At 38.8% G+C, this 26293-nt stretch overlaps 1 protein-coding gene across 5 annotated transcripts in view; it reads right to left on the reverse strand.

Moving 5' to 3' along the window:
• Nucleotides 1–16718: 16718 nt before the first annotated feature.
• TSC22D2 (TSC22 domain family member 2) overlaps nt 16719–26293 on the reverse strand; it is a 51778-nt gene continuing 42203 nt past the window's right edge. For 2 of the 5 annotated variants that reach the window (XR_804450.4, XR_804448.4), the window contains 2 exons: nt 25058–25109; nt 24081–24117 (listed from right to left, as the gene is read on the reverse strand). Coding sequence is in view for 2 of the 5 variants with exons in the window: in XM_005201819.5 (XP_005201876.1) it covers nt 23857–24117; nt 25058–25109 (313 nt within the window). In the remaining 3 variants the exon portion in view is untranslated. Of the gene's footprint in view, nt 24118–25057; nt 25110–26293 lie in introns of all 5 variants that reach the window. The other 3 variants (XM_005201819.5, NM_001144101.3, XR_009494393.1) reach the window with 3 other exon arrangements.

The following is a 26293-nucleotide window of genomic DNA, read 5'->3' on the forward strand; positions in this document are numbered from 1 at the left end:
ACCCAGTTTTGTTTCTTTTCATGGATGAGTAATATTCCATCATATATATGTACAGCATCTTCTTTATTCATTCATCTGTTGATGGACATTTAGGATGCTTCCATGTCCTGGCTATTGTAAATAGCCTGTGTTCTTAATAATTAGTAGCATTCCTGGCTTCTACCAACTAGATACCAGTAGCACACTCCCCTGCTTTGCCCTGCTTGGCCCCTGGCAAGTTATGATAACCAAAAATGATCTAGATATTTCCAAAAGTCCCATGTAGGGAAAAAACACCTGAAGTTGAAAACCACTGTATTAGGTTATAATTTGTGTGAGGAGTTAAAAAGAAAATGGAAATTCAAGGAGAAAAGGAATCATGCAATTTCTGCTTATTACAGAAGAGCCTGTTCATTCTTAGTTGATAACATGTGTATAGTCACTAAGGGATTTCAATTCTACTACTCTATATCACCATATAAAGGGAAAGCCAGTTTTCTTTAATATTCTGGGTTGAATTGCACCCTTCCCCCCAAAAATATATTGAGATTCTAGCTCCCATGACACTCAAACATGACATTATTTGGAAATAGAGTCAATAAAGTTAAAGTGAGGTTATAGGGTGCGTCCTAACCCAGTCTGACTGGTGTCCTTATAAAAAAGGGAATTTAGACAGAAACAGAGATATGCACAAAAGGGAGACAATGTGGAGATGGCCACGTGATGCTGAAGGCAGAGATTGGACTGATGCAGCTACAAATCAGGGATTGTTAAGGATTGCTAGTCAGCACAGGAAGCTAGGAAGAGGCAAGGAAGGAGTCCATCCTGAGTCCTAGAGGGGGCATGGCCTTCCCAGCACCTTGGCTTTGGACTTCAAGCCTCTAAAACTAGAAGGTAATTTTTTTTTTTTTTAAGTTATCCAGCTTGTGGCCCTCTGTTATGGTAGTAGCCCTTGTAAACTAGTATATTTGTCATAAAAGTAAAACCATTAAAAACAAATACAATAAAACAAGACAATCCTCTTGAATATTATTAAATTCCAGCTAGATGCTTAGAAATCCACTAAAGACAGGCTTGAGCCACAGTTCAGTTCAGTCCATTCACTCAGTTGTGTCCGACTCTTTGCGATCCCATGGACAGCAGCGCGCCAGGCTTCCCTGTCCATCACCAACTCCTGGAGCTTACTCAAACTCATGGCCATTGAGTCGGTGATGCCATCCAACCATCTCATCCTCTGTCATCCCCTTCGCCTCCTGCCTTCAATCTTTCCCAGCATCAGGGTCTTTTCCAATGAGTCAGTTCTTTACATCAGGTGGCCAAAATATTGGAGTTTCAGCTTCAGCATCAGTCCTTCCAATGAATATTCAGGACTGATTTCTTTTAGGATTGACTGGCTGGATCTCCTTGAAGGCCAAGGGACTCTTAAGAGTCTTCTTCAACAGTTCAAAAGCATCAATTCTTCAGAGCTCAGCTTTCTTTATGGTCCAACTCTCACATCCTTACATGACTACTGGAAAAATCATAGCTGTGACTAGATGGACCTTTGTTGGCAAAGCAATGCCTCCTTTTTAATGCTACGTTGGTCATAGCTTTTCTTCCAAGGAGCAAGTGTCTTTTAATTTCATGGCTGCAGTCACCATCTGCAGTGATTTTGGAGGCCCCAAAATAAAGTCTGTCACTGTTTCCCTGGTTTCCCCATCTGTCTGCCATAAAGTGATGGGACCAGATGCCATGATCTTACTTTTCTGAATGTTGAGTTTTAAGCCAACTTTTTCACTCTCCTCTTTCACTTTCATCAAAAGGTTCCTTAGTTCCTCTTTGCTTTTTGCCATAAGGATGGTATCATCTGTATATCTGGAATGCAAAATAGGGCCTAAGTCAAGAGATACCTGGAGGAACAAGCAAATTTGGCCTTGGAGTACAAAATGAAGCAGGGCAAAGGCTAACAGAGTTTTGCCAAGAGAACATGTTGGTCATACCAAACACCCTCTTCCGACAACACAAGAGAAGACTCTACACATAGACATCACCAGATGGTCAATACTGAAATCAGACTGATTATATTCTTTGCAGCCAAAGATGGAGAAGCTCTATATGGTCAGCATAAACAAGACTCGGAGCTGACTGGCTCAGGTCATGAACCCCTTATTGCCAAATTCCGACTTAAATTGAAGAAAGTAGGGAAAACGACTAGACAACTTAGGTATGATCAAATCCCTTATGATTATACAGTGGAAGAGATAAATCAAGGGATTAGATCTGATAAACAGAGTGCCTGAAGAACTATGGATGGAGGTTCATGACACTGTAAAGGAGGGAGTGATCGAGATCATCCCCAAGAAAAAATGCCAAAAGGCAAAATGGTTGTCTGAGGAGAGCTTGCAAATAGCTAAGAAAAGAAGAGAAGCAAAAGGCAAAGGAGAAATGGAAAGATATACCCATTTGAATGCAGAGTTCCAAAGTATAGCAAGGAGAGATAAGAAAGCCTTCCTCAGCGATCAATGCAAAGAAATAGAGGAAAACAATAGAATGGGCAAGACTAGAGATCTCTTCAAGAAAATTAGAGATACCAATGGAGAAATTCATGCAAAGATGGGCACAATAAAGGACAGAAATGGTATGGACCTAACAGAAGCAGAAGATATTAAGAAGAGGTAGAAAGAATACAGAGAAGAACTGTACAAAAAAGATCTTCATGACCCAGATAATCACGATGGTGCAATCACTCACCTAGAGCCGGACATCCTGGAATGTGAAGTCAAGTGGGCCTTAGGAAGCATCAGTATGAACAAAGCCAGTGGAGGTGATGAAATTCCAGTTGAGTTATTTAAAATCCTAAAAGGTGATGCTGTGAAAGTGCTGCACTCAATCCTAAAAGGTGATGCTGTGGAAGTGCTGCACTCAATATGCCAGCAAATTTGGAAAACTCAGCAGTGTCCACAGGACTGCAAAAGGTCAGTTTTCATTCCAATCCCAAAGAAAGGCAATGCCAAAGAATGCTCAAACTACCACACAACTGCACTCATCTCACACACTAGCAAAGTAATGCTCAAAATTCTGCAAGCCAGGCTTCAAGGGTATGTGAACCATGAACTTCCAGATGTTCAAGCAGGATTTAGAAAGGGCAGAGGAATCGGATCATTGAAAAAACAAGAGCGTTCCAGAAAAACATCTACTTCTGCTTTATTGACTGTGTGGATCACAAAAAAGTATGGAAAATCCTTCAAGAGATGGGAATACCAGACCATCTTACCTGCCTCCTGAGAAAACTGTATGCAGGTCAAGAAGCAACAGTTAGAACTGGACATGGAACAACAGACTGGTTCTAAATCGGGAAAGGAGTACGTCAAGGCTGTATATTGTCACCCTGCTTATTTAACTTATATGCAGAGTACACCATGCGAAATGCTGGGCTGGAAGAAGCACAAGCTGGAATCAAGGTTGCTGGGAGAAATATCAATCACTCTGGTTTGGGATGGCAGAGTAGAAGGACATGAACTCATCTTCTCCTGCGAGAACTCCAAAATTACAACTTGCTCCTGAACAACCGTCAACAGGAAAATGTTGGATCCCACTAAAAAGAGATATCCCATGTCCAAGGGCAAAGGAGAAGCACCAGCAAGATGATAGGAAGGACAAAAGTGCATTTAGAATCAAACCCCATAACCAACAGAGACACTCGGAGGTCTCAAACAAGGGCTCTCCTTGTGCACACCAGGAGAACCCACAGAGACTGAGCCAGACCTGCCTTTGAGTGTTTGAGCGTCTCCTGCAGAGGTACAGGTGAGCAGTGGCCTGCCGCAGGGGCAGGGGCTCTGGGTGCAGCAGGCTTGGGTATGGCATAAGCCCTGTTGGAGGATGTCGCCATTATCCCCACCACAGAGCTGTCAGAACTTACAGAGGGCTGGGGAAACAGAGTCGTGGAGGGCACAAACAACCTTGTGTGCAACAGGACCCAGGAAAAAGGAACAGTGGCCCCAAGAGAGACTGACCAGGCTTGCTCATTAGTGTCTAGGAGTCTCCAGTGGAGGTGTAAGTCGGCGGTGGCCTGCTGCAGGGTCAGGGGCACTGAGTGCAGGCAGTGTGACCTTTGAAGATGGTCGTCATTGTATTCATTACCTCCAGCATAGTTTGGCCTCAGGTCAACAGAAAATCGGATTAAAGATTTACTAAGTATGGTCTGGCCCATAAGAACAAGACCCATTCCCACTCAGTCAGTGTCTCCCATCAGTTCAGTTCAGTTCAGTCGCTCAGTCATGTCTGACTCTTTGCCACCCCATGAATCGCAGCACACCAGGCCTCCCTGTCCATCACCAACTCCCGGAGTTCACTCAGACTCACATCCATCGAGTCAGTGATGCCATCCAGCCATCTCATCCTCTGTCGTCCCCTTCTCCTCCTGCCCCCAATCCCTCCCAGCATCAGGGTCTTTTCCAATGAGTCAGCTCTTCGCATGAGGTGGCCAAAGTACTGGAGTTTCAGCTTTAGCATCAGTCCTTCCAAAGAACACCCAGGGCCGATCTCCTTCAGAATGGACTGGTTGGATGTCCTTGCAGTCCAAGGGACTCTCAAGAGTCTTCTCCAACATCACAGTTCAAAAGCATCAATTCTTCGGCGCTCAGCTTTCTTCACAGTCCAACTCTCACATCCATACATGACCACTGGAAAAACCATAGCCTTGACTAGACAGACCTTTGTTGGCAAAGTAATGTCTCTGCTTTTCAATATGCTATCTAGGTTGGTCATAACTTTCCTTCCAAGGAGTAAGCATCTTTTAATTTCATGGCTGCAGTCACCATCTGCAGTGATTTTGGAGCCCCCAAAAATAAAGTCTGACACTATTTCCCCATCTATTTCCCATGAAGTGATGGGACCAGATGCCGTGATCTTAGTTTTCTGAATGTTGAGCTTTAAGCCAACTTTTTCACTCTCCTCTTTCACTTTCATCAAGAGGCTTTTGAGTTCCTCTTCACTTTCTGCCATAAGGGTGGTATCATCTACATATCTAAGGTTATTGATATTTCTCTCGGCAATCTTGATTCCAGCTTGTGCTTCTTCCAGCCCAGCGTTTCTCATGATGTACTCTGCATAGAAGTTAAATAAGCAGGGTGACAATATACAGCCTTGACGTACTCCTTTTCCTATTTGGAACCAGTCTGTTGTTCTCTCCCATCAGGAAGCTTCTATAAGCCTCTTTTCCTTATCCATCAGAGGGCAGACAGAATGAAAACCACAATCACAGAAAACTAATCAAACTGATCACATGGACCAGGCCTTGTCTAACTCAATGACACTATGAGCCATGCTGTGTAGGGCCAACCAAGATGGATGGGTTATAGTGGAGAGTACTGACAAAACGTGGTCCTCTGGAGAAGGGAATGGCAAACTGCTTCAGTATTTTTGCCTTGAGAACCCTATGAACAGTATGAAAAGGAAAAAAGATAGGACACTAGAAAATGAACTCCCCAGGTCAGTAGGTACCCAATATGCTACTGGAAACTTTACATTCTCCCTGACCCCCAGCCATATATAACTCCAGAAAAAATGAAGAGACGGAGCCAAAGCAAAAACAACACCCAGTTGTGGATGTTGAGTGGTGATGGAAATAAAGTCCAAAGCTGTAAAGAACAATATTGCATAGGAACCTAGAATGTTAGGTCCATGAATCAAGGTAAATTCAAAGTGGTCAAACAGGAGATGGCAAGAGTGAACGTTGACATTTTAGGAATCAGTGAAATAAAATGGACTGGAATGGGTGAATTTAGCTCAGATGACCATTATATCTACTACAGCAGGCAAGAATCCCTTAGGGAGTCCGAAATACAGTAGTTGGATGCAATCTCAAAAATGACAGAATGATCTCTGTTCGTTTCCAAGGCAAACCATTCAATATCACAGTAATCCAAGTCTATGCCCTGACCAGTAACACTGAAGAAGCTGAAGTTGAACAGTTCTATGACGACCTACAAGACCTTCTACAACTACCCGCCCCACAAGAAAAAAGATGCTTGAGCCTCACCATTTCTTTATGAAAAGGAAGAATAGTCAATGTGACACCCATGTTCATAGCAGCATTTTGGCAATAGACGAAAGGGAGAAACCCGAGTGTTCATCAATGAATAAGTAAAAAAATAAAATATGGTGTATAAACACAATGAAATATTATTCATACTTTAAACTACACCACTAATCAATCTTGAGGATATTATGCTAAGTGAAGCACGCCAGAAAGACAAATACTGTGAATGATTTCAATTATATGATGTACTTAGAGTAGTCAAATTCATAGAGACAGACAGTAGAATAGTGGTTGCCAGAGGGGTCTGGGGTCACAGAAAATGTAAAGTTTCAGTTTTTCAATATGAAAATCATTCTGTGGATGAATGGTGGTGATAGTTGCACAACCACGGGAATGAGCTTAATGCCACTGAACCATACACTTAAACAGTTAAGGGACTTGACTGGTGGCCCAGTGGGTGAGAATCTGCCTTGCAATGCAGGGGATGTGGGTTCCTTCCCTGGTCTGGGAACTGAGATCCCACGTGCCGTGGGGCAACCAAGCCTTTGAGCCACAGCTAGAGTCCTTATGCCATAATGAAGATCCACAAAGTGCCACAACTAAGACCCAATGCAGTTAAATAGATATATAAGTAAATAAATATTTAAAAAACAAAATGGAAAATGTTATAATGTGTATTTTACCACAATTAAAAGGAAAAAAATGAATAGACAATGTTAAAAGAGAGGTGTTAAAAGCACAATAGAGGTGATTAGGTCACACAAAATGGAGGTGACCTAATCACACAAACCACCAGTCCATTCTAAAGGAGATCAGTCCTGGGTATTATTTGGAAGGAACAATGCTAAAGCTGAAACTCCAGTACTTTGGCCACCTCATGCAAAGAATTGACTCATTGGAAAAGACTCTGATGCTGGGAGGGATTGAGGGCAGGAGGAGAAGGGGACGACAGAGGATGAGATGGCTGGATGGCATCACTGACTCGATGGATGTGAGTCTGAGTGAACTCCGTGAGTTGGTGATGGACAGGGAGGCCTGGTGTGCTGCGATTCATGGGGTCGCAAAGAGTCAGACACGACTGAGCAACTAAACTGAACTGAACTGAATCACACAAACTGGACATTAGTTTGCATAACTTTCTATGTGAGTGAATATAATTTTTTGCTAGATAAGTGTCTCAGTTCAGTTCAGTTGCTCAGTCCTGTCCAACTCTTTGTGATCACATGGTCTGCAACATACCAGGCCTCCCTGTCCATCATCAACTCCTGGAGCTTGCTCAAACTCATGTTCATCGAGTCGGTAATGCCATCCAACCATCTAATCCTCTGTTGTCCCCTTCTCCTGCCTTCAATCTTTCCCAGCATCAGGGTCTTTTCCAATGAGTCAGTTCTTCACATCAGGTGGCCAAGATATTGGAGTTTCAGCTTCAGCATCAGTCCTTCCAGTGAATATTCAGGAATGTCTTCCTTTAGGATTGACTGGTTTGATCCTCTTGCCAAGTGTCTACACAAAGTCATCTCACAGGGTGGAAAACTCAACCCTACATCATGTGAACTTCCCTAAAAAAGATTTAAGACATACAAAACCAGAGCCAGGACTTGAACTGTGTCCTTTGACTCAGTCTAGCACATTCCCTTATAACACAAAGGATGCTTATTTTGATAATAACACCTGGTCCTTAGTTACTGGACTCTGAACCTGGTGCGGTCTGTTAGGTAGTTTCAGTAGGAAAGTATTCTAGGGTGAAGGACAGAGAAAGAAGAAACTCTTGTATGATTGAGGTTTCAGGGAGAAACTTTCAGAGAGAGAGAGTGGCTGGGGAGAGACAGACAGGGACCAGAAAAAATAAATACATTCTCATTACAGGGCAATTGAGGAGGAAAAGTGAAGATCCCTATTGGAAAACTGCATATTGTATGCCTCTTGGAAAACTACAGTTATTTGACAGTTGTCTATTTTCTTCCTGTTTTGTTTGATCATTCAGGGGAACTGCAGCACAGGTGATTCAGTGCTAGCCGGAGACAGAAGCTTAGCAGCAGTTAGTCTAGAATTAGAAGCCAGAAAGTTGGGGATGATTTTATTAAGGGTGAATGGGAATAGTGAAATATTTTCAGATCAAATATTATTTGAAACACTGTTTTTATGCCTGGCTTGGAAGACACATTTTAAATGTAGGTTTAAAATTAGTTTGGAAATTGTCTTTAAGAGGGGATTGCATAAATTATTTTAGATGTGGGGCCTCATTAAAAATACATTAAGGAACAATCAGATACTGTGTCTGCCAGTGTGAAGCAGTTTGAGGCACAGAGCACCAGGTAGGAAGCTTCTAGCCAACAACGTGCACTTGAATGTAAGGAGGCCCCTAGAGGTGCACTCCTGCTTATAGGAAATGGGGAGGGGAGGAGAAAGAAGAAAAGGTTAAATGATAACATTTGAACTGAGATTCGCTGTAAAAATGGGCTTCCCTGGTGGCTTAGATTGTAAAGACTCTGCCTGCAATGCAGAGACCTGGGTTCCATCCCTGGGTCGAGAAGATCCCCTGGAGAAACACATGGCAACCCACTCCAGTATTCTTGTCTGGAGAATCCCAGGGACAGAGGAATCTGGAGGGCTACTGTCTGTAGGGTTGCAAAGAGTAGGACAGGACTAAGCGACTAACACTTGCTGTAAAGTACTTGAGTAAGGGGGGAGAAAAGTGAAAGAACTGTGCACTAGTTTCCTGTGGCTGCCATACAAATTGCCACAAACTTGATGGCTTACAATAACAGAGATGGATGTTACTGTAAGCCAGTACCAAAGATGTAATATCATCTTACATGGAGAAAGAGGTGATCAAGTTAAGGTGGGCTTCCCTGGTGGCTCAGTGGTAAAGAGGACACGGGTTTGATCCCTGGTCCGGGAAAATTCCACATGCCATGGGGCAACTAAGCCCATGTGCCAAAACTACTGAGCTAGTGCTCCAGGGGCCACGAGCTGCAACTGCTGAGCCCGTGTCTGTGTTCCACAACTGCAGAAGTGGGCACCTGGAGCACATGGTCTGGAACACGTGGTCTAAAACACAGAAGCCACTCTAATGAGAAGCCTGCGCACTGCAATGAAGAGTAGCTCCTGCTCGCCACAAATAGAAAAAGCCCACATGCAGCAAGAAAGACCTAGTGCAGCTAAAAATCAATCAAAAAATAAATGGGTCTAATGGCAATTTTATCAAAAAAAGAAATATACACTGAGAATTACAAAATATTGGTAAGATAAAGACTTAAAGAAATGGACAGGAATTCTATGTTCATGGATTAGAAGACTCAATATTGAGATGGTATTTCTCCCCAAATTGATCTACAGTTTCAATAAATCCCTATAAAAATATCATCAGCCTTTTTTGGGGGTAGAAATTGATAAACTGATCCTGAATTTTAAATGGAAATGTAGAGAATTTAGACTCACCAAAACAGTCTATAGTCCATACCACCCTTAATTAAAAAAAAAAAAGAAGAAATTTGAAGACTTAAACTATCCTATTTTAAAACTTGTAAACAACAAGGCCCTATTGAATAGCACAGAGAACTATATTCATATCCTATGATAAGCCATAATGGAAAAGGGTTTATATATACATATATATATATTTAAATATATATATATGCATAACTGAATTACTTTGCTATATAGCAGTAATTAACACAACATTGTAAATCAACTATACTTCAATAAAAAAATAAGGAAGGCCTTTCAAAAAAAAAATAAAATGTGCTATAAAGCTACAGAAATTGAGCATATAGTATTTACACAAAGATACACATGTAGATCAATGGCACAGAATTGACAAAATTAGGGGTTATATTTAGCTTCCCTGGTGGCTCAGAGGTTAAAGCGTCTGCCTGCAAGGCGGGAGACCCGGGTTCAATCCCTGGGTAGGGAAGATCCCCTGGAGAAGGAAATGGCAACCCACTCCAGTATTCTTGCCTGGAGAATCCCATGGATGGAGGAGCCTGGTAGGTTACAGTCCATGGGGTTATATTTACATTGTGTGGGTTTTACATTTATAATCAACCACTTTTTTACTAAGATTCTAAGATTCAATAGGGAAAGGGTAATTTTCAGTTGGAATCCATATGCAAAAGGGTAAATTTAAGCTCTTATCTTGTGTGCACGCTGACTTGCTTCAGTTGTGTCTGACTCTTTTGGACCCCATGCACTATAGCCCTCCAGGCTCCTCTGTCCATGGAATTCTCCAGGCAAGAATACTGGAGTAGGTTGCCACGCCCTCCTTTAGGGGATCTTCCCAACCCAGGGATCAAACCCAGGGATTGGACCTATGTCTCTTACATCTCCCGCATAGCGGGCGGATTCTTTACGACTAGCGCCACCTGGGGAGCCCTCTTATTCCATCCTACATACACAAGTTAACTCAAAACGGATCACAGACTTAAATATAAAAGCTCTAAATACATAAAAACTCTGGGAGAGAACAAAGGAGAAAGCCATCTTGACTTTGGAGTAGGCAAAGATTTCTTAGATTAGACTGAAAGAACATAAACTATAACAGAAAATTTTGATAAACTATATTTCATCAAATTAAAATGTTCTACTCAAAATGAAAACAGGCGGAGAGAAAATATTTTTAATACCTGTCTCTAATGAAAGATGGTGCACAGAATACATAAAGATATCTTACAACTTAAATAATAAGAAACCAAATAAGCTAATAAAAATGGATAAAAGATTTGCAGACACTTCACAAAAGAAGATATAGTCATGGCCAATAAGCATATGAAAAGATGCTCAGCATCATCAGTTACAAAGGAAATGCAAATTAAAAAAATCACAGTGAGGGACATCCCTGGTGGTTCAGTGGTCAGGACTTCGTGCTTCCACTGCAGGGGACATGGGTTTGATACCTGGTTGAGGAACTAAGATCACACATGCCGCCATGTGGCCAAAAAAAGAAAAAAAAAGTCACAATGAAATACCACTACATGGGGAGGGAGGAGGGAGGAGGGTTTGGGATGGGGAACACATGTATACCTGTGGCGGATTCATTTTGATATTTGGCAAAACTAATACAATTATGTAAAGTTTAAAAATAAAATAAAATTAGAAAAGAATAAATAAATAAATAAAAAAGAAACACCACTACATACTTCTTTGAAGTCTAAAATTAAAGAGTGACAATACCAAGTCCTGGCAAGAATGTGGAGCAACTGGAACTCTCAGTGAGAAAGACATGTAAACACTTTGGAAAACACTTCGGCCATTTAAAAAATCAACTGAACTATATATTTACCGTATGAATCATTCCTGGGTATTTATCCAAGAGAAAAGAAAACAATGTATCCATACAAAGATCTGTACACAAATGTTCCTACAGCTTTATTCATAACAATTCTAAACAGGAAGCGGCCCGTTATTCACTGACACTGAATGGATGCACTGTGGTGAACTCTATGATGGAATGCTAATCAGGGATACAAAGAAATGAATTACTGATAGAGCGACAAATATGAATGTCCAAAAATACTTCAACGAGCAAAAGAAGCCAGGTTCAGAAGATTAATTCTGCATAATTTAGTTTATATGAAGTTTAAGATAAAGGAAACCTAAAATTTCAAGCAAAAAGTCTGAAAACAAAATCCTCCTGCAAACCCGAACAACAGAAAAAAACAGCCTAGGGCAGGAATGGGTAGGACTCAACTTCAAAGGGGCAGGAGGGGATTGTTAAGGTGATAGAGTTACTCTTCATCTTGACTGTGGTTGTGGTTATACGAGTGTGTACACTTGTCAAAACTCATCAAATTCTTATTTAAAATAGTTTATGTTGCATTTTATTGTCTGGATTATACTGTTATGGAAGGATGTCCATGATTACTGTAGATTTGTAGAAAGCAAGGTGAAGAAGAATATGTTTAGTATGATCCCATTTATGTTAAAAAAAAAAACCACAAAATGTGTATATGCATGTATTTCTTAATTATATGCAGAGAAAACTGTTAGCAGAGATTAACTCTGCAGACTAGGGTTGAGGATGAGTCAGGAGATTTAGATTTTATATTGGAGTACTGCTAGTTATCAACGTTGTGACAGTTTCAGGTGGACAGCAAAGGGACTCAGCCATACATTTACATGTATCCATTCTCCCTTAAACTCCCCTCCCATTCAGGCTGCCACATGGCCATCTTTTGAATCATAGACCTGCCTCGATGAAATCAAATAGATGAATCAATGAATAGAAATAATTTGTGTACAGCTTCAATGTAATGTGTTCTAGAAAAGGAGCTTTTTCTTCCTTTGACCTCTAACTCACTTAAGTACAATGGGAACAAAAACATGCGATGTGGTTTTTTTCCATAGCCTGGAATCTAGTTCTACCACTCAGCAGATCGGAGATCTTACACAGATTATAAGATCTCTCTCTGGATTCTCTACACCTGTTTCCCTATCTGTCAAATGAGCAAAATATTTGCTTTCCCAAGACTCACTAGGATAGTTGTGAGGATTTAATGAGATAAAGGGGGAAAAAGACTTTGTAGCAGGTGGTTTAACTTATCTAGGTGACCTCTATTACCATGGGTGCTATTCTCAGGTCCTAAAAATCACCCAATCTTTTCCTAGGGCTTTTGGTCGAGAAGTGCTCACTATGGGCCAGGTCCCAGTTAAGCAATGCATGTATTTCACCTTGTTTCATCCTCACAACAAGCCTAGGACTTGTTATCTCAGGCTATGTTTACAGATCAGAACACTCAAAATAAAGAATGCGTAACCTATGTGCAAGCCCTTGTTCATTTATCCATTTAGTAACAGTATTAGGTACCAAAAGTACAACTAAGATGGAGTCCCTGCTCGCACAGATCTTACCTTTGAGGGCAATCTGGCTTGAAGGTCCTCGGCTGTGAATGGCAAAGGAGGGATTCTCTTTGTTTTTTAAAAAAGTACTTATTTATTACTATTTGTATTTTTGGTTGCACTGGATCTTCTTTGCTGTGTGCGCGGACTTTCTCTAGTGGCGGCGGGTGGGCGCTATTCCCGAGTTGTGTGGGCTTCTCACGAGGTGGCTTCTCTTGTTACTGAGCACGGGCTCTAAGCACACAGGCTTCAGTAGTTGCAGCACATGGGCTCAGCAGCTGAAGCTGGAAGGCTCTGGAGCATGGACTCAGTAGTTGCCCCTTTAGCAGGTGAAAGCTTCCTGGCCCAGGGGCTGAACCTGCGTCCTCTGTGTTGGCAGGTGGCCTCTCATCCACTGTACCAGCACGGAAGTCCTCTCCTTCAGTTCCATACCACTCAGCTTCTGGCTTTAAGTATTGTAACCTTCCTGCCCCATGGTTTTTGGATTCTTCACCTTATGTCCGGGGCTTCCCAGGTGACTCTGTGGTAAAAAATAATCTGCCCGCCAATGTAGAAGACTCTGGTTCCATCCCTGGGTTGGGAGGATCCCCTGGAGAAGGAAATAACAATCCACTCCAGTATTCTCCCTGGGCAGAGGAGCTTGGCGGGCTATACAGTCCATGGGGTTGCAAAAGAGTTGGACATCACTTATCGACTAAATAGCAACTTTATATCCCACAAGTTGGTTCCAGAACACGGATGTCTTTTCTCTTTCTCCCCCTGAGATTCCCCACCCTGTGCCAGCAACATTCTTGAATATCCAGGGGTAGAAGCCTTTGTTAACCAGTTTTTGTTGTTCCCCGCCCCCCAAGGTGTGATTATCTGAGCAAAGCAAACCTCCAGGAAAACTGCATTCCCAGATGAGTCAGCCATCATCACAGCGATTACCTAATGCTGAGCTGGATGGGTTCAGAAAGCTGAAGGCAGGAAAAAAGCCAAAACTCACAGGTTTGGAACTCAAGGTCACTGGAAGCCAGGGGTTGGCCGTGTTTCTGCAGCTGGTGCCATTTTTACTTGCTCATTCTCTCTGGAGAGCGGGATGGGGTAGCCTTCAAGAGTCCCCTTTAAAAAGATGCTGGTATTTCTGGGAAGAGGTTCCTTCTCAATCTTTCCCGAAGAGCGTTTGTTTACCAAGGACAGTCAACAGGGGCAGAGTGGGGTGGGGAGAGGGGAGAGGAAAGGGCGAGAGGGTAGCGAGAGACAGGAGGATGAGAGGAGTGGTTACTAGGAGGTACTTAAGCTCATGTCTCAATACTGAAGTCTCTTCTTGTGTCCAGGGCAAGACCATAAGAATAATAAATTGATCCTTGTAAAGAGTCAAGACATGGTTAACAAAGGCAATAAACAGAACACATGGGCACCAGTGTCGTTGATTTTATTGCCTTGCTAGAAGAAATGCGGCATAAGCTAAATGTTACCCATCCATGCTGTGTTTCTTAGGAAACTTCCTGGCTTGTTGTCAGCTTGTAAGGAGAGTATTTCCAGTCTCCACTTGGCATAGACTAAGCACACAATATTCCAGGACTCCGTTTGTGTAACTCTTCTTCACTCCCTGGGTCCTCAGGGCACCCTGACCTGCTTTCTCCGGTGGTGTACGCTGCTCTGACCCAGCCCCCAAGCTGCCCAGATACGGGCTTCCTGTCTCTATTCCCTCAAGGTACTCTTGACTCACAAGTTACTCCCAGACTCAGCAGTAAAGAGAAGTTTTCAGGTTGCCATTTCTCAACCTCAGCTTTTTGGGAGTAGTTATTTCCTGGTGTCTCCCTACCAGCCCCTGAAACAGACCATCCCAGATCAACTCACTTTATTCTGTTTCTCAGAATAAAATATCAAGGAAGTCTTCCTCAATCACTCATTTACTTTTTATTCCTTTCCAGATACTCATTATTTTGAAAACTGAGCAATTAAAGTAAAGCATTAAGTCCCTGACCTCCTTATATGAACTGTACCTCAAGGTCACCATGACTTCCCTGGTGGCTCAGACGGTAAAATGTCTGCCTACAATGCGGGAGACCTGGGTTCAGTCCCTGGGTTGGGAAGATCTCCTGGAGAAGGAAATGAAATGGCAACCCACTCCAGTATTCTTGCCTGGAAAATCCCATGGATGGAGGAACCTGGTAGGCTACACTCCATGGGGTTGCAAATAATTGGACACGACTGAGAGACTTCACTTTCACTTTTTCAAGGTCACTGAATTATTAAAAAGGGTAATTTTCTCTCTAGAGAAAGTGTTTTGCTAATGAGTGAGAAGGAACGAGAGAGTTAATAGGTTAATGGGTCTAGGTAATGCTTATCAGTGTTGCCAAAATCACAAAATAGGGATACCCAGACCTTATGTGATGGAAGTATACACTACTACTTATGAATTAATCTTGACAAGATATGAACCCAAATCTGATTAAGCTCCTAGATCTAACTAATTTACAGGAAATGCAGGGATCAGTGACTGTACAAGAATGTAATCAGGAAAACTTGGGAAAGTTGTTGGACAAACAACTCTGATTTTTAATTTCAAGAGGAAAAGAGGGCAGTGAGGAATCTATAGATTAAAAGAGACTTAAGAAGCATGCCAACCAATTGCAACATATAGACATTAGTTTGATTCAAATTCAAACAAATGCACTATGAAAAAAATTTAAAATAAGCAGGGGAACATAGACATTGATTATTTTTTAATGATATTAAGGAAGGAATTATTGTTACTTTTGTAGTGGAATAATAGTACAGTTATTTTTTAAAAGAAACCTTATATTTTAAAGATGTTTTATTTTAAAAATACATTAAGTGTTATGGTATCTTGAATTTCTTTCAGTATAATTCAGAGGTCCATGGGGGAAATGGGGCACAAGTGTAAATAATAGATTAGATAATGGTTTAAACTGAATGATAGGTACATAGAAATGCATTATGCTGTTTATTTTTGTACATAATTGAAAATTTCCAAAACAAAATGATAAAACCTGTAAGATAAACCCCTGGAAGAATGGACATGGAATGTATAACTTCCCAACCCTTAGAAGAGATAAAAATGAATAAGAAAACAAAAGGCAAGAAAAGGGAAAAAGGGCGGGCGGGAATCTAAAAAACATTTCAAGCAGAAAACACAAAACAAGATGGTAGAAACATACCTAAAAGTGCCAGTGATGATAATAGATGGAGACAGTTAACTAATCTATTAAAATATAGATTGGGGAATTCCCTGGGGCTTCAGTGGTTAGGACTCCTCATTTCCACTGCAGAGAGCCCAGATTCAATCCCTGGTCGGGAACTAAGATCCTGTAAGCCAAGTGGGCTGCCTTCCACCATACCCAAAAGATAGATTGGGTTAAAAAAATTCAACTTTGTATACACACACACACACACACACATATTACAAGAGCAATCCCTAAAAAATGAAAAGGAGGAAAATGAAGAGATAGAAAACTATCTACTAGGCTAAACAAATGATAAAAAGCTGAAATTAGGTAAAACAGTTCAATAAGGTAAGAATGAAATGCACTGAAAGGAATTAGTAGCAAAGTGACCACTGGTGATCGTGACAAAAATGGTTTGGGGTCACAGTGGGGACTCAATCAGATTGTGTGTGACATGCAGTCAATGGGAGAGAAAGAAGTAGAAAGGCAGAAGGAAAGGCAAGTGGAGGAGGCACATTCCTAGTTGGGGAAGAGGAGTTACTTACCATTTGTTTATCAGTTTGAGCCTGTGTAAATATTGATGCCATGAAGCCAGAGCAGAGAGCCAAGGAAAAGAAATGGGAGAGAACTGAGGGGAAAGCAATTGTGGGGAGCAAGGCTAAGGATAAGATCCAAAGCACCAGGAGAGACTTTAGCAACAGACAAGAAGAAAACATCTTCTATTTTATTTTATTTCTAATTTATTAATTGGTCCATTACACAAACAATACATGAATGCATACTCAAAAACATCAAACATTACAGGTAAAGCTAATGCACTCCACCAAACTACTGTGAACAGTTTGGTTAGTACCCTTCCAGACCTTCTCTATACATTTTTATAATACACAATTAGGTACTTCAGATGTACACTATACAGTATTTGTGTGAATGGGTGTGGTATGTGTTTTAACATCAGTGGTACCATGTGTATTTCATGTATTATCCTTCTATTTTCCCCTAAACTTTTAAAAAACTTAACATTGTATCTTAAGAGATCTTTCCATGTCAGTGCATGTAGGACTCTTGATTCTTTTTCACTGACGCCTAGTGACCTATAACATGTACCATGTGTAACACGTACCATGCTCCATTGCCTAGATGCATATTTTGGTTTTTCCAGTTTTATAGTTACAACCACAGGAACAACAGACATCACCGTAGAAGCTACATTATGAATAAACGTATGTAAAATGTGTTTCATTAAAAATTAGAAATATTGGGTCATGGGGCATGTGAATTTAAAATTGTAATGGATAGCATTAGGTTGTCTTTAGAAGTGGCTGTGCTAATTTATATGCTCCGTGGTAAGGTAGGAATTCTGTTTCCTCACACTCTTGATTTATACTTTCAATATTTTGCCAACTGGATCTGAGATAGTCTCTCGTGTTTTAATGTGCATTCCCCTTATTTGTCTAAAGTTGGGCATCTCTTCACAACCTACTTGCAAAACTTCTTGCTTACATACATTTTCACAGGGATATTTCTAAATATGTGTATGTGACCAAAAAGCGTGAGTCCTGCTGGAATTAATTTTTGTGAGTTAGAGATCTAAAATTATTTTTTACCAAAAGGTTATGCTGTCTTAGTACTATTTGCTGAATAATCCATTCTTCCCTTATTGATTTGAAATGTCACTTTTATCATTTACTCAATGTGTTTCCTTCTGGATTCTCAGCTTTATCAGATTTAATTTTGGTATTAGGTACCTGAGTTATTATTAACTTGGTTCACTGAATGGTAGCTGATTTTGCCAGCTAAGATAATGACAATAGATGATATAATTCATGATACAAGAATTATTTTAATTTAAATCAATTCTGTTATCTACAAACTAGAGTATTAAGAAATGTGTAAACTTCTCTTTCAGACTAGTTCCTTTCCTAGGGGATACCTTGCAGGCTAAATATAGAAATGCAAGGTCTTTTCGCCAGGCCCCCTTTTTCTAAGTATTTGATGTTAAAGCTTTTTGGTGATTTCAAGTTGTTTGCTGGTAATGTCAAAGGGTTTCACATGGCATGGCAGTATTACTGTTCATTTATAAGAATGTTTCATTCCACAAATGAAATGAGGTCCACAAATCATGAGACATACTTTGAAAAACAATGTGATGCTCTAGCTTTTTACATTGGACCATGAACTCCTGAAGTGTTTAAATCATGCCTCATTTTTCTACTCCCAAACGTTCCATTCAGGTTGTAGGCAGTGCCTGACTGAACTAGAATTGAATTGCATTTCAAGAGTGTTCCTATAAAATAAAAAAACAAAACTCAAGTTTCTAAAAAAAAATTTAGGGGCATAACAAAGTTATGCATATTTTTTTCTGTCCATCTGCCACCTGATTAAATTATATATATTTTGTGAATTTTTATTGTTTTCTTAAAGTAGGAACACTAGAATTCAGTTCTAGTGTGACAGTTCACACCCAAGTGTGAGAAAAATGTTCCCTTGCTGTTCATGGACTGCCTCAGGTATGACCTATCTATAGATATACTGCTTGCCTGCTAAATGACAGCAAGAACTGAGATCTGGAAAACATTCTGAATTAAAGTGGGCAAGCATACTTTATGGTTGTTATACAGAAATATATCAGGCATGCAAAGAATGAATTAAAAAGGTAAATTCAACTTTTTATGGGAAAGCAAAAGTGTTACATTTGCTATATTTTAAAATTCAGTTATTTTTATGATCAAAGCACCTTTTCCTTCTTTCAGAGGAGTAACTTTGGCTCTCATGGGTAATACCTTAGTTCATAAACTTCAGTGCTCTGTTTAATAGCTCAACGTAAGACATTAGACCTTGGGAAAATTCCCGAAACTATTTAATCTATCAGTTTCCCTGATGAGGAGAAGGAAAAATAAATCTAACTCACATGATCCAAGAATGCTGAACAAGTTCTATGAGCCAAGTAGAGTGTGCCAGTGCAAAACAGCAGCTTCTTACTTTACCATTATCAATCCTGAAAGGCTGTCTTACTTTTATTTTTGATGATTCTGTTAAAAACAAAAAGGACATCTAAGACCTTTAACTTTCTTTGTATAGTGCCCCGCTTAGCATTATTATTTGTGAACACATGTCAGTCCAATTGCAGACTAAGGAAATCATTAAGAAGCACTTTTATAAGAATCTCTCTACTGATGAAAGGAATACATGCTTATAAACAGCTGATCTTACCATAAAAATTCTGAGACCTGCTAGAGAAATAAATGAAACTGGAATGCATTCTGGAAAGTCAAAAAGGTAAAAAATAGGATGCAAATATACATCTCTAAATAATAAACTATTAGTATTGCTAGAATATATAAACACGGATTACCAGCCAGGAGGGTGGAAGAAAATGTCCAGTTTTGCTTAGGCAGGGGCTCATAGGGCAGAAAGAAACCTGAACTGAACTGTGTCAAAGAATCAAAGGCTACAGCCTAGCAGAACCCATTCTGATTTGGGTTGTCAAATGTCTGCAATGGAGGTAGAACCCATATTATCCTTTCTGGGGAGGAAGACAGAGCTCTGAGGGGCAGACATTGAATTCATCCTTCTGGGCCACTCTAATTCCTAGTCACTATAAAAGGGCTAAATTTGGCTTACCTTTAGGACTGGATTTACACAAAGGCATTAAAGACAGCCAAGGCTCGTCTAGTCCCCCCTACCCTTTACTTAAATTCTTGAAATTCCTTAAACAGGAAACAAAGACTTTCATTTCATAGAGATACAGGGAAGCAAGTCTTACTCAAACTTTCTAAGACTTAAGAGTTCTCTCTGATCTTTCCTTGGAGCAAGAGGCACCTGATGATGGGAATGGAATGTTCATCATGGAGGCAAAGATGATACAAAGACTCCCGACCAACTTCCTTCACGAATGTCAGAAGATTGCCTATGTAATTTTGCCTATCCATCATTTCTTTTACGTAATACTATTGTCCTTCCTAAATTATCTGTCAGCTTCTAGTTTTACCCCTCAATGACCTCTTATGTACTGCTGGAATGATTAATTTTCCTGAAATGAAATTCTAATTACAATCGCATTGCTTAAATTTACTAAATCATTCCTGCTTTCCTAATCAATGCCAGACTACCCAGGTGAGTGAGGCAGTCATTGACTGCCTGCGTCCTAGAAAACAACAGTTCTGTAGCTACCCAAGCCTTGCTTATACTCTGCTTTGAGCAGTTTTACTTTCGTGAACTTCAAGACTCAGGTGTCATCTCTAAGAGGAAATCTTCCCTAACAAAGCCATCCTTAATGGTGCATAACAGATCTTTATTATTGTCATTTTATCTCTTGGTGTATCTATATCCTTAAACTCTGAATGTTGAGGGGTGGGCTTTGTCCTTTTCAATTGAATTCAATTATTAAAGAGAATTGAGTCACATCTTAAAGTGCCTGCCATTGAGCTAGAACTTCCTTAAAAAAAAAAAAAAAGACTTCATCTTAAAACCCAGTGATATTTTAATTCTGGTTCTACAAAGAATTCTCATGAACAGATATTTTGGTTGCTATAATCTTAAGTATAATCTTAACACTGCACCCCTTTATCCCCTTCCATTTTTTTTTTAAAGGTCCATTAGTGACTAGTGTTTGGAACTTGGAGAAATACCCTCATCTCTGACCCATGACAGAATAATGAGTTTTAATTATCCATCATTGAGGGCTTGATGATAAAGCATTCCTGTCTTTATACTTGTTATGCTTAGTTCAGAACACTGGAAATAGACTTGGCAATATCCAGCTATTTTTGGACAAAAAATTATGAGTTAAAATAACCATGTATTTTATATTTCACAACCCCTTTTTTGGGGGGTGGTATAGTAAGCTATAAAATCACATTGTAGCTACCTAATTTTTTAGGGGGGGCAATAAAGTTTGTACACATTGCCATATCAGAAACAAAATGTCCTGATTTTGTAGTTGGCTAAAGTAAATAAACAGAAAACTTCTGTGGTACCCTGGCCTATGAGCATTTCACTGAGAAAATTACAGATGGCATTCATACAAAGAATGTGCTCCTAAACTGGCATCTTAAATTAATATTCCAGCTATGTGTAACTGGAGACCCTAAATATCAGAGGTAACACTGAAATTTAAAGATTTAATCAATTGGAGGAATGGTTGATGTTACCTTAAAATACAGTCTATCTGATGCAGACAAGCTTTTCCACCCTAAGTTGTCCCTGACTTTGCAGTGAGGGACTCATGAGAGTAGGTATGGATGGTACAGGCTTCCTTCACAGGTCCAAAGGGAAGGCAGGGAGTTGGGAAGCGAACGACAGGCACGACTATAGTTTTGCATTTTTGAACATGGCACCATTAGTTATCTTCTCATGTCATTGAACTGAAAAGTTTGTTAATATTTAAGGCTCAGTACATTTTTGCCAACTTACTTTTTAGACATTCACAGAAAGCTTGCCTTTCTACATTAGGTCCTGCTATTTAAAGACAAATAATTTTGTTAAATGTTAATTTGTATTTCTTAGATTACTAGAGGTTGAACACTTAGAAACTGCCAGTTATTTCTTCTGTGAACTATACATGTATTCTACTGTGATTTTTAAAAACTGTAATAGTAATAATTGCTTTTAATTACCATTTTAAACATATGAATCATTTCCTTTGTGACTATTACTTAGGAATTATAGTGTTTTTCTACTCCCAACACCAAAATTGATATTTTCAGAAAAATCCCAACTTTTTCTAATGCTAGTTTTTCTCCACCTATATTAAATATACTGTTTGCACTTCAGGGGCACACCCGGAGAGCCTTTTGGTAAACATTCCAACAAGGAAGTTTCACTTTCTAGCTCATCTGATACAGCTCTACTTAGCAATCTTACTCCACATATCTTCGGGTTGCTTCAAGTCTAAGGACTTAAGTTCCTTTAGTTATTTCTATTAATATTAAAATTCTGTTTTTAGTGAATTTATCCTGCAGCATAACTAGAATATAAAATAATTGGAAGTTCCATGTACACTCTGATTTTATGCATTGAGTTTGTGGTTTAAGTTTTTATTTTAAATAAAGAACATTTATCTTCTTTTAATGCAGAGAGCTAATTATTGATTCTCAATAACTCCTGATTAGCTAGTTGGCTATAGATATAGAGCATCTTAATTTCTACAGGCACCTTTCTGAATTCAAGTAAAAGTTTTGGTAGACAAGGATTTCCTACTTAAATGTCATTGACATAATATGAGTATCGAGTACAAATATTGCTCACTGTTCTTGCATTCTTTAAGTTATTTTACCTTGAAGATTTAAGAACCATCCTTAAGTCATTAGTAACAGGTTTTCATTGAAGGAATATTTGGAACTGTGAAAATACAAATCTAATCAAATTAAATTTTGAACACATATAGAGCCAAATATTTCAACAAAACTGCAGTTTAATTTCAGAAAATGTGTTAAAATATATATTTATACATCAATTTCTGACATACACTTAATGTGTTAGTATACACAAAATGATGCTTTCTCTTGAAACTGTATTTATGAAATGTACATTTTAATTTAAATACTCAGTATACACTGCACTTAATCTGCATGTTGCATTTATTAAATACATTAAAATCTGCAATGTAACAAAACGTTTTCTGCATACGAAATTCAAAACACCATTTTAAATGAACAAAAGATGGCTCACTTCATTTTTATTTTTACAACTAGTGTATAATACACTAGCTCAGCTCCACCACACTACCTGTTCGTTCTTTTTTATTTGACATTGTTCACAGACTAGTACATATTACAATAAGAGTGCTGGATAAAAACATGAGGTACGAAAGTGGTTCAAAGATTATAGGTCATGCAGATCATGCTAGACAGCAAAGAAAATTGTGACCGAGAAAACACTAAATAAAAATACATAAAGAATGTGCATTATAAAAAAAAAAAAAAAAACAAAACTCCATTACACAGCTTTGCTTCTTTGGTTACAAAGTAGGTTGAACAATTTCACAGCTTTTTATTCCCACCCGAAAAAAGTCATACGAAATGTCAAAAAGCAGAGGAATCGTGGCAATTTCTCTATTAGAAAGTAGAAACAAATGAACAAAGTTTTCTTCATCAAAATAGCCCAATTATTTATTATATCACAATAACTGGTGACTACCTGTACAGTTGCACTATGTTCTTCATACTTACACTATACAAAATTTACATTCAAGCTGGGTCTTTACTACTGAAAATAAATACCGAAGGTAAATTGCCATTAGTGTTAGAAATATGCCAGGATTCTTTTGTTCAATTATTGCCTAAACATTTTATCTATTAAATGCAATCCTGTCTTTCAATTCCTTTACTGATACTTATAATTATTCCAAAAAATTAAAAAAGTTCTGTGACATTGTTCATGTACATTATGAAAATAGCAGCCCTGTAATAAATAAAACACAAATAAATGAAAACTTATGTAGGCAAATGTTACTGATATTGAAAGAAAAGTGGCTCTTTAGATGAACTGTTATTTATAATGTGATAGGAAGGCTCAGGGAAAATCCATGGGTAATAGGAAACACGGGAGAGCCACCAAAGCTCTGAAAAGACCCCACTCGTGCGCACCAGGTAAAATGCAAACTCTGCTCACTTTAATACACCTCATCTATCACTCTCCTTGTGTACTAAGGACAGAAACTGGACACCAACAGCGCTGCATGACATCTCAAAGAGAGGAAAAGCTCTTGTAGAATGATTGTCTAATACTGAAAGGGCCAAACACACAACTGAAGCATGGCTACTTGCTTTCGTATAAAGTGGAAAGAACACCAGTGGCACACAAGGATAGATTGCTTTCAGTTTTTCTTAATGAGGCAAGAAAGCTTTATGCTGAGGAGACATTCGGCTGCTGTGGAGGTTGCGTTGGCTGCGGAGGCTGTGCTATCACTGCTTGCTGTTGAGAAGTGCTACCAGGATTGGCCTGTTGGGCTGGGAGTTGGGATAATTGATCATTGTTTGAAAGAGATTTTAACAGTGCATTTTCTCGTTCAAGTAAAGAGTTTCTTTCAACTAATTCTTTTATTTGTTCCTTTAGAACTTCCACTTCTTCTCTTACTGCATACATCAAATGGCTTTTCACCAGATCCTGTGAAAAACAAAATTAGGAATATCAAAAAGAGTGAAATGGGAAGGAGTTGCTATCTGGTTCTCCTTATAACACAAGACGATTGTGTTGTGCCTTATAAACACAAGACGATTTTATGCTAATTTTCCTGCTCTTGCTTTTTATGTTTCTACTGTTTCCTGACCAACCCTGAGGAAGATGGGGTGGAAAAAATCTAGTTCCCAACTGGGGCAGCAAGTCCAGAATTTTCTTTTCAAAGTCTGGAGTGATTAAAAAAAAAATCAGCTCCTTAAATTGTCTATTAATAAAGCTTAGAATTAAAAAAAAGCTTAAAATCATATACTTAGATGTCAGATGAAGAGAACAAAGGAAACTAAATTGCTATTAAACTAGTTACAGTAAAGCTTTAAGAAATAAAGTGACCTGCAATTTCCAACTTCAAAATCTTAGGATTAAAAAAAAAGCAGACTAATGGCCTTTATTTATAACCTATTTATGGTTTTAATAACTTGAATCAAAATATTTTTAATAATGTTGAGTATAAATCTTTAAGAAAAAGTAAAACAGCAGAAATCAATATCAGAGTCAATAGAAACAAGTCTATTTATAAAAGCTGAGTAATACACTCTCTGTCTACTGGAGCACCAGAGAAGTCCAGGTCTCTAAATTATTCTTGATGCTGAGATATTTAGGGGATCAAATGCATGTTGATTATATATATCCCCCAAAATGGTCCTTATCAATAGCATAACATGAAATGTAAGATGTTCAAGTAGGAAAAGTATTAACTCCAGTGGTATTTCTAGACGAAAAATTCTCAATGTTTTAGCATTTTCAACTAAATCTTATTATTGAAAAATATACTTTGGTCATCTTGGTTTAAAGAAATTAGATACTTGTTTTTTAGGACTGATAAAACCCAAGAATGTATGAAATGAGAAGACTATAAATTTTTACTTACCATTGCTTGTTCTATTTTGTTGTCAATGGCTACACCACCTCCCCCAGATGCACTGGAAAAAATTAGAATATTTCATTAAATTATTCTAAAAAAATGTAAGCTCCCTTCCAACTCTTAAAGTAAATAAAAACATTTTTGTTTTACTTAAAACCAAAATAGTAATTTAAAATAGACTATTAGTCTATTTTCAGAATTTCATACTCAGAGCTCTCACTTTGAAAATGAGGATCTCAGCAAATAGGTGACTTCTAAAAATCCTTTGTTGTTTCACAATTTCCAACTTGCCTATGAAATATATATGCTACTTTAAAAATTAACTCCCAGTTCTATTCAGGAGTTCTCAATTCAGTGACCTTAAGATATATTTCAAATGAGCAGTATCTGCTCCCCATCTCTTCATTTACTAACTATATATTCTAATTAACTTTCATGCAAAAATTTCAGTGGTTACTTATTGCAGTAAATTCAGATGATTACTCCTCTTCTATAGATTTTTATGTTTTTAATATCTCGTTTTTACATTTTAAAAACTGGCTTGTAAAAATGATTCAGAGGGCTTTTGGGCAAACAGTACTTGGAGGGTTGGTTAACCAGGAACTCAACCATCTGGCAGACCCACATGCTTTGTAGCTTGCAAAAATCTTGTACCTGGCAAAAATCACCAAGTAAGGTATGTGGTTTAGCCCAGTTTTTTCCTAGAAACAATTGGGAACAGTCTAGCTGGTAAGTACATCTCAAGTTCAAGCATCATTGTAGCATGTATATGATAATGACACAGAAGGCTGAATAATTATCCTCTTTGGCAGTTTATATTGTCCTATGTATATAGCAAGGACCTATATCCTTTTCTTGGTGTTTTTGTAAATTTTAAAGAACAGTTATTAGATTTTTCTTGCAAATATAAATCTGATATATTAATCTACTGTATCAAAACAGAAAAATGTCTTTAAATTATTTTTATGTAAAACTTTACTACACATTCTTCATTTAGTATTTAGTGATAAATTTAGGTGCTAATATATCTGAAGACTATTTTACTTTAGATGATGGGGATCCTTAATGTTATGAGGCTCAGAAATATCCTATCTGATATAGTGGTGCATTTTATATTGTAATCTAAGTAGATATGGTTACAATCCTGGTTTTGTTACTCACTACCTACCATCAGTAAATCATCTATTTAGCTTCCTCTGGCCTCAGTTTCCTCATCTGTAAAATGAAGGGGTTGGTATCTAT

This window comes from Bos taurus, chromosome 1, assembly GCF_002263795.3.
Source record: "Bos taurus isolate L1 Dominette 01449 registration number 42190680 breed Hereford chromosome 1, ARS-UCD2.0, whole genome shotgun sequence".
Lineage (NCBI taxonomy): Eukaryota > Metazoa > Chordata > Mammalia > Artiodactyla > Bovidae > Bos > Bos taurus.